Genomic DNA, 11,663 nt, shown 5'->3' on the forward strand with positions numbered 1-11,663 from the left:
CCGGTAGCCTACAGACTACAACTACCCACGGAGCTAAACGGTGTACACCCCGTGTTTCATGTTTCTAATCTGAAAAAGTGCCTATCAGATGAAACTCTCGTCATTCCTCTTGACGAAATCGAAATCAATGAGAATCTCCTGTTCGTCGAAGAACCAATCGAAATCATGGACAGGGAGGTGAAGCGTACTAAACAAAGTCGCATCCCGATCGTGAAGGTACGGTGGAACGCAAAGCGTGGGCCAGAATTCACGTGGGAACGCGAAGACCAAATGAAGCAGAAGTACCCTCACCTATTCTAGCAATTCTCAAATCTAGCTTTCAAACAGAATTTCGGGACGAAATTCCCTCTAACGGGGGGATGATGTCACAACTGTAAATTTTGAGCCATGTAATCTATACATTCAAGTTAATGTGAATCAAAAACTTCAATCAAATGCAACATGCTAGAACTACAAATAGTCATCAAACAATTGGAGACCCTAGAAGTTCTTGTTAAGTCTAATTTAGGCTAGAACTTCCTTATTGGATCCAAATGGGCCAATAAGCTTCCAATTAGACTATCATGGGCTTAGAACCCTAATTGGACTCTAATTGGACCCACTCTTATTTATTTTAACATTTTAGGTTATGTTGGATCTATAATGAAATGAATTGAAAGCTTTGGGCCATGAATAACCTAAACTAGTCCAATAAAAATATAAAAATCATACTACATTCTTTTAAGCATAAAACACACTCTAACTAACTCAAACTTTGGGCTTAAGGGAAAAAGCCCAAATTTTTCTTTTCCCTTTTTAAAAATCTCGGCCCAAAGGCCCAAACTCAAGAGGATAAGAAGAGAAGTTGACTTTGGTTGCCACCTCACTATTACCCATAGGACTTCCATGCATTACTTCCCATGCTTCCATGCATATCACTTCAAGATCACATCTCTTCTTCTCTCCTCTCTCACTCTCGGCCATACACACCTACACACACCAAAAATCTCTTAAACACTCTCTAGATCACTCAAGAACATCTCTCCCTCTCCACTCAAAAATCTCGAGTTCTAGGAAGCATCCAAGAAGAAATCTCCACAAAATTCTTCATCTAAGGTAAGATTATGCATAGATCTATGGTTTAAATTCTTTTGTTATCAAAATCCTTTCCTAATCCATGCAAAAATCGTGATCTTACACCCTAGAACCATCTCAAAACTCAAGATCTTCATCAAAGGGAGCCAAGGCCAAAAACACTTCATTTTTCTTCCATCTTTTCTTCCAAAAACCGAGTCAACACCCCAAGGTGAGATTCATACCCCTATTTTCTGTTTTTATGAGTTTTGTGGGGGGGGGGGGGGAATACAAGTGAAAGTGTAGATCTATATGTGTTTGTATGCCTTGTATGATTTCCATGCTTATATGTATGCTTTTATGTGTTTTAATGTTAGATCTAGCCATTAAACCCCTCAAAACCGAGATATAACTTATGTTTTATGAATTTAGCTTCAAATATATTTCTACATATAAAGTGATACAAGAAAAATAGCTAAGTGGTTAGTGACAATTTTCTTTAAGCTAAAAACACACATTTTGGGCCAAAAATGTGAAAAATACAAAATTAAGGGCCCAAATTGACATTTCACAGATTCTGATGGATGAAATGTGCCAAAACAGTTTCCATAAAACTATTTCTGGAATTATATTCAATTAGAGGATTAAAAACATAAATTTCAAGCTTATTGGGCTAAAAATGAAATTTTCGGCCCAAGGAGGCCCATTATGCGAATTTTTCTGTTTTGAAGGGCCAAAACTGTGAATTTCTGTAAAACAGTGGACTATAAGTGTCCCAAATCCTTTTCAAAGGTTTAAAATGCTTTTTAAATTTAAAAAGGACCAAAGTTGCAAAAACTTTCCAATTTGGGCCAAAATTGTCAAAATTGCGAGAAGAAGGGCTAAAACCGAGAAAAACTGCATTTTCAGGGACTTAAACTGTTTTCTATGAAAAATATGCTGGAAAATATTAATTTCAATAATTTTTGGTGTTAAAATGTCAAGAAAAATAGTTTAAGGACCAAACCGGGAAATATTACAATAAAAGGGTTGAAAATGTAAATTTTACAAATAATGAGGGGCTGAAAACAGAAATATTTCAAGGCTAATTCAATATGTACAATTTGATCAAATAATGACACCTCGACTATCAACGAAATACAACTCATTACAATACCAAAAGTCGTTGTTAAACGAATTGGCTCGGTCTCGAGCCAATGGAAATCTACAACTACTAACTCTTCGACACTACGAATCATACAAATAACGTTGGTAATACATATACATACGAGTGTGCACAGACATCTACGCACCATCTTCGGGCCCCAAAAGTGTAAAATCTTGCTTGTTGGGCCTAGCTAGCCCAATGACCTGATCTTAAGGCCCGAAGACACATATTTTCTACGAAGTGTTGAGTTTCACCGACTTGGCACAACGTAGAGTGACTTTCAATGGCTTGTACCACTGGTCCCCAAGGGTCCATGGTATTGCTAGAAGAGTCTGCATATTTTACGAGGCGGGTCGGGGACCCCTCGCACGCATATTTTCCCCAACCGGTTAATGGAGTCATCGGGGTCTTCGTGACCTCTTTCTCTTCGGATGTGGGACTACACCTTGTCCGGGCGATTGGATAACGCGATTAGTACTGACGACGCCTTCGGGAATCGTTGGTATATCTACAAACTGGGCGTTTGTGTAACGCGGGTTTGTAGTAAATAATCGTGCTCGAGAACCTTCCAACGTCGCCTGGGACTGACACTGCTATCTTCGTAATGGTTTCAACGCAACTTAATGGATTCCAAAGGAACTAGGGGAACATCGGGTTTCCCTAGGGTTTTCTATACATACAGATTTGAAATGCATACATCTTCAATGAACATTTTTTTTTACAAGTATAGAAACAAACAAGCATACCTATGGATCTTCACAAACGTTTTCAAAAGCTTTTCTTTTCAGAAAATATCGGATTTTCTGGTGGTCTTTCAAGCAATACAAACATTCGATTTCAAACACTACTTATGAACTCACCAACATTTCATATGTTGACGATTTTCCAAAATACTTGTATTCTCAGGGAACCAGTGAATCAAGGGAAATCATATTCAGTGACGGTTGCAGTTTATTTTTGAATGAATGGAACAAATTAATTTTTTGGGAATGTAATGTCTTAAACAATGTATGACATGTAAACACTACTGGTTGTACTATGTAATGAATGGTGACGAATGTTGTTATGTTTCATATATATTCAATGTTATGGTATGCAATTGAGTCACGACAGCCCCCGGACGTTTCCGCCGTCTGGTTCGGGGGTGTGACAGCAAAGGCGTGATCGTACCGCTCCTCATGATTATGTTTTATGATGTGGTTTTGGGGAGACTCTGATAATAATTGTATTGAAAACCTTTTTGTAATAACTTTATGAAACTGGGTTGTTTTTTAAAAGTTTAAATTGGTTGAAATTTTTAGAGTGTTACATCATGAGTTATGTATGTAGTGGTGTTCTATCCTAGGTATGGCTAGATCATCATAGGCGTGCCTGGTTTTCCAGCCCGAGGCTGATTGGACCAGGTACGATGTGTATATACGTTATAGTTGGGTGACCATGAGAGTTGCTCGGAAGCTATGACTTGTTCTATCGTGTCAGCGCGGTAAGGGATTTGATTCAGGGAGGAAACGCGATGAATTTCCATCGGTGCAAGTTAATAGAAGTAGTGCCAGTTGGGCGAAGGATAGCGAGTTAAAACTGGATCAAGACCCGGAGGGTTATAATGGTATCTAGTTTTCGCAGGTGGCAAAGGAATGTGTATGTAACATCTGTGTTTCCGGGCTTGCCATTTTTAGCAATGTAATGGTCTAGGTTAGCCTTTGTAACCCGTTTTGAAATAATAAGATTTTATTATTTGAGTATTATGTGGTTTGATTAATTAAGAATAAAAATAAGCGTCAAAATTTAAGTGTAAATTAAACTTGATATCTTTGGATAATGTTGTAGTAGTTGAAACGAAGTTTCTGAATATATATAGAACGCCCAAATCTGACTTCGTATGAGGAAGTTATGATTTATCGAAGTTTCGGCTTAGCGGTATGCAGCCTGTTATACTCGATTTGAAATCAAGGGGTTTTTAGCCGAAGCAATCTAAACGAGGATCGAAGGTCTCGTTGTTGGTATCGAAGCGATAAAAAGTTAGGCGAGAACGGACGTCAAATGAAGAAGTTATGAATTTATAACGAAGTTTTTCTGTCCCAACCTATTAAAAATAAATAATAAAAATAAAGTTAAAATTAGCCGACGGAGTCTAAACGAAAGTTGTAGAGCGTAGTCTCACCTTCGCGTGGATATAAAGAACGTCGAAAACGGAGTTCGTATGAAGAAGATATGAATTTCTGAAGTTTATTAAATAATTTGTATTATTTAATTGGAAAATCCGGCATTATCCGAAGAGGAGTCATCGGACTCATCCGAAGTACGCCCCGTGTACACCGAGGAATGTCGACACTCGCACTCGAGCACTTCGGATACGTAAGCAGTGACGATTTCGAACCAGTACGCCCCGCGTACTGCAATATGCCCCACGTACCTCCTATAAATATGATGCGAGGGCAGCCGAGTTCTTTTGCTCTTTTCTCTCTTCTCTCTCCTGTTTTGCCTCGATTTGCATGTCAGAAGTACCCCAAAGCCCTGATATTATTCTCGAGCCCCGAAGCAAGTCCCGAGATCCCGAAGATCCTAAGAAGTGCGGTTCCCGAGCCGAAGCTCTGCCCGCGAAGTTCGATTTTTGTGAAGATCTTCCAGATCTGCTGAGGATTACTACTTCTGCAAGTCGTAGTGTTGTCCGATCATCTTCTGATCAAGTGAGTGTATACTACCTTTCATAAACACGATAATAATACAAGTATGGTTCGAGTGTATTAAGTATATTGTTGTTTATAGGTGTGAGTGTGTGGTTACTTTATTCTAACACATAATTATGAAGTATTTTATACGAAATACGTGTTATGTGTATATTTTGTGTTATATGTGTGAATGTGTATTCACTCTCTTCTATCTCATGGATCTGATTTGTTTTCTATGAAATACGTGTTATGTGTGTGTGCCTCATCTGTTATGTGGAATATGTATTGATCAAAGCATGCTATACAGGTTTTTAAACTATGTATAAAAATGTATATTTTTATCTACTAATATGTTGGGTAGAACATGGGTAGATAGTTGGTGTGTAATAAACAGATGAGAGGCCTCGTTGTTGTTTTGATTCAGTCATCTAGCGGAGTTTAGATGACGACCACAGACTTTCCTAGACAGTCTTGTGGAACATTAGCAGGTTCGCCACCTGTAGGTGTTAATGAACTTGGGTGTTCATTCGCTGTACTCCATCCCCCTCATGGTTGCCTTATTTGACTTATATTGCTGAGGAACCCCCGAAGCATGCGTTGTCGCCCCGATGAAATATTCTTAGACTAGGTCCCTTATGTTAGTTGTCTTAGGGACATAAAGTGAGAATAACGGGAATGGGTAATTGGGTTATTGTTGGTTGGTGGAAATTAAATATAATTATTTATTGTGGGTTGAAAACCCTATATGCTCACAAGGCTCCCAAGCCTGACCCACTCAGTTTTATTTGTATTACAGGAAGTGGCGCGAGGGCATAAGATGGATGAACCATCGAGTTGTTTTGTTTACAAGTCTGTATATGTATATATTTGTTGAATGACTTGTAATGTTATCGTTTATGCTTATTGGTCTGTATCGGAACATGACACCCCGAGTTTTGATAATATAAAGAAAATACATTTCTTTTATGAAATGCTTTGGTAAACATTGTTTTATCATGTTTTGTTTTTGGGAACAAATTCCGCAACTCTTTCAAATCAAAAGGATTTACTCTGAAATTATTTTAAAAGCATAAATGAAAATCGGTATTTTCTGGCCGAGATTTTGGGGATGTCACAGTGTAAGACAGGAATATGGTAGTGTCATCACGTGGCACTTATTTGATGAGTGTTGTCATCAGAGAAAAGAAGCCGGTGGCCGGCTTGAAGCAGTTATCAGGACCCTGCAAGGGAAGAGATGGATTTTATAGCGATTCGATAGTAGTGTTTGAAGGAATCTGGGCTGGTTTGAGATCAGTGGATGCATTGTGGGAGAATCATCCAGGAATTTTGTGCTGTTGCAGGCTTCAAGCACGAAGCCTAATTTAAGTGGGGGAGAATTGTAACATCCCAAGTTCAGAAGCAAGAAGTTGAAGGGTGCTAGGTGAAAATAAAGGAAGAGACTCGGCGAGTAGGTCTCTTGACTCGTCGAGTCGAAGCTGGTGCCGGGCACGTGATTAAGTGGCCTGACTCGCCAAGTCGGCGGCTGGACTCGACGAGTCAGTGCTGGACGAGGAAAAACCCTAATCTTCGGGTTTGCACCCTATTTAAAGGACCTAATGTCCTCCCCCCCAGCTCCCTTAGCCCCCTTTGAGATCCAGAAACCCTAGAATCGTGAGTGAGAGCCCTTGGAAGCAACTTGGAGCTTAGATAAGTGACTTGGTGAAGATATCTTGAAGAACAAGAAGCTTGGATCAAGGAGATTTGTGGATATTCGGATTACTCATCAGTCATCAGTAGGAGGACGTTTTAGAGGTAATGAATCGTTATCCTTGGCTTTCTCCTTTCTAAATCAATCTTTCATGGAGTTTTAGGGTTTGTTTGGAGATAATATGATGAAAACTTGGTGCACAGGTTAGATCTGGAGTTGAAACTCCAGATCTGAGCTCTATTGGGATCAAAGATGCAGAAAGCCCTTTTAGTTGCTATGCAAAGGCCATTCCCCATAAGTTAAGATCCTTTCTAGCTTGGTTTTTGATATTATGGGACATGAAGCACGTAAAGGTAGCAACTTTATATTGCTAATGGACTCTAGAGACCCATATCTATTGTTTGGAGTAAAGGAGTAGCTCTAAGACTCGAGATTATGAGAATGCACGTAAAGACTCGGCGAGTCTGGGAGATGACTCGGCGAGTTGGGCTAGGGATCAGGCTTTGAGTTGCGTAGTGACTCGGCGAGTTGCATGGGTGACTCAGCGAGTCATATGATGACGAGCTTGGAATCGACGAGTTGAAGAACAACTCGGCGAGTCTGATGAAGATTGTCATGGACTCGGTGAGTCTGTTCTTGGACTCGGCGAGCCACGACGCAGAACCCCCAACCTCGTCTGGTTAAGACTCAGAGCAATGAGTTGAGTGGTGATTCAGTGAGTTGGACAGATTGGGACTCAGAGATTGTTATACTTGACGAATCATGGGGTGACTCGGCGAGTCGAGTCAATCGGAAGGTTGACTTTGACTAAGGACTTTGACTTTGACCTTTAGGGGTATTATGGTAAATTGGTAATTTATATCAATGGATCATTGATGGTTTTAGGTGTTGGAGTTGGAGGCAGTGCTTCGGGATTTAGCTTTCGTGGTTCGGTTTAGCAGATTTCAGGTGAGTTAAGCTCACTATAACGACAGGGTCTACGACACCAAGGCTGACCCTTTATCGGATGGAAATATGGGTACTGTTTGCTATGTTGTTGATTTGCTAGATCTATATCCTGGTATTTAGGATGGTATTATGTTAGTGACATGGTTAATATCGGTATCCGGGTATATAGGGTAATGTTCTGCTAGTGACCGGTTAGGTCGGAATCCTGGTTAGGATGTTGATATGCTATGTGATCTGTTAAACTGTCTGTCTGGTTAAGGATTGTTATGTGATTAATTGTTTTATGTGCACATGGTTGTTTGACTGGGGTTGGGTTGAGGCGGGTCTTGCTTTATGCTGTAGGCTAACATACCCATGGTGGATCAGATATTCCGAAGGCTGAGCGAGCGGTCCGGATAGGCTGAAGGCCCCAAGAGGGCGAACCAGACGTGCCGAGGCTCGGAGAGTGGACCAGGCCGACTGAAGGCTCGGTGCGGGCGGACCAGTCATACTGTAGACTCAAAAAGTGGACCAGGTGGATTGAAGGCCCGGTGAGGGCGAACCAATCACACCGTAGACTCGATGTACATGACTAGACTCGGAGGGTGGACTAGATGGACTGAAGGCCCGGTGCGAGCGGACCAGTCACACTGTAGACCGATATGCATGGTTGTTCTATTTGTGATATGTTATGAGTATTTTTATGTGTGGTTGGTATTTTGGGGGTAACTCACTAAGGTTTCGGGCTTACAGTTCAGTGTTTTATTTCAGGTACTTCAGGAGATCGTGGCAAGGCAATGACATGATCGTACCGCTCCTCATTTTTATGCTAATGTTTCTAGGAGACTCTGATAATAAACAAATAGAAAACTTTTTTGTAATAATTTATGGATATGGATTGTTTTTGAAAAGTTTAAATTAGATGGAAATTTTATGGTCGTTACATAAAATTGTTTTCTTCATTGCCGTCTTCAAAGATTTCAATCACTACTTCTTTTGCATCTCTACAAACTACCATCTACGTTCACACATTTGAATTCATCAGGTTAATATAAAACAAATAATTGTTCATTTCTTTCTGTTTATGTGATCTGCATTCTATTATTTATTTTATTTCTTTCTTCTTTTCCTTATGTTACGATTCTGATGTATCATCCTCTCAACATGTATGTAGTAAAGAAAATGTAAACTTACACAGTTTACACACTTTATAATATTTTTTATTTATTAACAAGTGAACCATCATTTTGTTGTATAATCTTATGTTTTGTTGTGTTTCTGTGTTCTAGAAAACAACTTTTAAGGTAAAGTTGGAAAAAATGATGGAGTTTTAATTTTAAGTACAATGATTGTTTTTTTAATAATAATTTTTAGGTTTTTTGACATTATGGTTTGTTTGGTTAAACACTTAGATGAATTCTTTTTAAGTGTTATGCTACAATGATAAGACATTAATTATCATCATTTCGATCTACATCTTCATTGTATGTTTTGTGTGCGTATGTGTTACGGTATGAATGATTTACGAATTATAGCAATGCACTTTATAAGATCATTATTACAATTGATATGACATTATATGATTTTATATTTCTGATTTTCATTATTAAAAAAACTGTCAATAAACATAAAAGTGCAAGTATAACATTGCACTTTCAAAGTACAATGCTATAACACGTTTGGTATTATTGTTCGAATGTGCATTTTCTTGTGTTTCATGTTGTCGTATTTTGAGTTACTATTATACACATATATTAGATCCCCTCGCACTTACATCCTGTTCTTGATTTCAACTTAACGAGAGAAAGAAAAAGAAATGAGTGGAAATAAGAAAAAAATAAAAGAAATTGGTGTTCCCGAGTTTCATTAAAGGAAGGAAGTGGAGGGAAATTAAAGGATCACTTTCCCTCCTATATTTCCTTCGGATTTGGAAGGGAAGAAGAAAATGATTAATTTTTCTTTCATTTCTCTCCAACTCGGGAAACAAAAGAAAATTTTGTTTTCTTTATATTTTTTCTTCTTTTCTTTCCTGACTTTCTTCTCTCTTCTTTTCTTTTTTTTTTTGATAAATTCGGGATCGGGTGTTAGGAACAATGCCTTTGTGATTCTCATTTTTGACCACACAATTTTGTTTTTTCTCGGTTTCACCCTGTCACTTAAATACATGACACGCATCACTATTAAACCGATTATCATTCCTCTTTGCCTTCGTCTTTCCCTTAATTTTTGTTTTCTTCTTCGTCTTTTCTTTGCTTCCAAGAACTTTGTGGTTTCTCGGTGCAGTGATTTTTGAGGTTTCGCAACGACGCGGACGGTTGTTTCGTCACACCCAACCATCGGTTTCAAGCAGATATCTATTTTGATTTGGGAGTTGAGTATGTTATCTATGTTCTGTACGTGGTCATACCTGTTTTTTTTTATGCTTAGAAGCAATTCTCTGTTTCGATTTTGGGTTAGTTGTTTTTTTTTTTCAATTTTTGGTCTCGGGCTCCACCATCAATCACTTTGGGTTAGGGTTGGATTTACTTTCACTATTTATGAATTGTCTAATTTTGGTCTCAGATACGTAGTATCAGTATTACAAATTGTATCAATTGTTCATCTAATTAGGATAGCAATCTTGATATACCTATTCCTTCTATCAAGGTGACGATCCTTCAATTTCAGATTAGCACTTAAAATCTGAAGGTAAGATGTAGAGGTTAAGGTATAGAAGATGGGTGAATTTCAGAGGTCTGTTGTTTGTAGAATTGCTTCCTTAAGTATCTGTTGTTTCGTTTCTTTCATGTCTGTTGGTGTGTTCCATATTTTTGTTTATTCTGATGATGTTTTTTTGTGCTTTGCAGGTTATATAGTGTATCTGTGTGATTTTTGTTGTCAATCTGCTTACTCTGGTATGTCTCCTATACCGTGTTTCTGCTGTTAATGGTATTTATTGTGGTGAATGTAAGCAAAATGAAATGATTCAAATCCAGTGATGTTGTAATTCATACCCTCTCCTTTTTGGTTTGTCTGTGCAGGCTTTACTAACATCCCATGGTTTTGGTTACAAATTGTAAAAAAAAATAAAAAAAACTGTCCATCAATTGTTAAAGGTAGGAGTGAGACTCCATAATTAATGAACAAAATTTGTTTCCTTCCACTTCCAATATGCACACGTTCAATTATATTGTTATCTTCTTATTCAAAATTACATTTACAAATGGAACAAGGGTAATGAAAAGAATTAACTTCTTGATGCTGCAGTGTCTATTAACTTTTTCAATCTATATGTCATTCCATTTGTAACGTAATTTATACTTTTTGGTGCAGGACTTTACATGGTCTTTGTTACACAGAGAAATTTCATTTCTTTCAACATAGAGTTCTCAAAGAAGGTCTATGTATGATTTACCTTTTATACTTCCACAATTGTGAATTGATGTGTTGTATCTAGGCCTTTAATGGTAGGAAAAATGAGTTTCAACAATGTGAGGATACCTGGGATGCCTAATGGTAGTGCAGCTTCTGCATTGCTAAAGTTTGGAGACATTGTTGGTATTGTATAGTATGCTTAAAGAATGATAGTCAATGCAAGGAAGAAAACAGAGCATTGGTGGAGGTTACACATGTAATTAAATTATATAAAAGATCTTGAACGAATAAAAATTAAAGTCTTAGTATAAGTGATTAATAACAAGTATTATCTATTATTTTCAGCATCACCCACCATTTACACTTCCTTTTACACGACGTGATGAAATCTCTGTATGAATGGAAAGAAAACAAACTGACATAAAGTTATAGGAGGGGACTCTAGGTCATTTTGTATTTATTTATTTACAGAAAGTTATTTAGCTAAAATAATCTAATGCATGAGCGTGCTTTTTTTAAACCAATTAGCTTGCTTATTGACATATTTTACTTAAGGGGTATTTTTGTCAGTTACCATTCTTTTACCGAATTTGTTTGACTTTTTACCAACAGGGAAAGAATGAAAGTTTTCTGTCTATTCATGGAACTGAAACTCGAAGTTTAATATTTTATACATTGTTGTTTTTTTCCCTAATTATTCAAGAATTAGCTTTTTGTTTTTGTTTGGGAGATGGTTATATTTTGAACTAAGATACCACTTTCTTTGATATTATATACTAGGTGTGAGACCTGCGTGTTACGTGAGTTTATTAAAAATAAAAATTTA

General features: G+C 37.8%; 1 protein-coding gene across 3 annotated transcripts; it reads left to right on the forward strand.

Annotated features, from left to right (window-relative positions):
* The first annotated feature begins 9,529 nt into the window (after positions 1–9,529).
* LOC111881571 (uncharacterized) lies at positions 9,530–11,334 on the forward strand. Of its 3 annotated transcripts, none has more exons than XR_008230752.1 (4): positions 9,530–10,171; positions 10,330–10,377; positions 10,504–10,578; positions 10,796–11,181. XR_008230752.1 is itself a non-coding variant. In XM_023877975.2 (3 exons), the coding sequence occupies exons 1-3, from the start codon at positions 10,200–10,202 to the stop codon at positions 10,870–10,872; spliced, it is 330 nt and encodes a 109-aa protein (XP_023733743.1). In that variant the 5' UTR covers positions 9,532–10,199; the 3' UTR covers positions 10,873–11,181. The 3 variants fall into 3 exon arrangements, 1 of the variants encoding a protein (XP_023733743.1); XR_006189051.1 differs by adding an exon at positions 11,183–11,334 and having other exon boundaries at positions 9,536–10,377; positions 10,796–11,093; XM_023877975.2 differs by having other exon boundaries at positions 9,532–10,377.
* The last annotated feature ends 329 nt before the right edge of the window (positions 11,335–11,663 follow it).

Source organism: Lactuca sativa, chromosome 3 (genome assembly GCF_002870075.4).
Source record: "Lactuca sativa cultivar Salinas chromosome 3, Lsat_Salinas_v11, whole genome shotgun sequence".
NCBI lineage: Eukaryota > Viridiplantae > Streptophyta > Magnoliopsida > Asterales > Asteraceae > Lactuca > Lactuca sativa.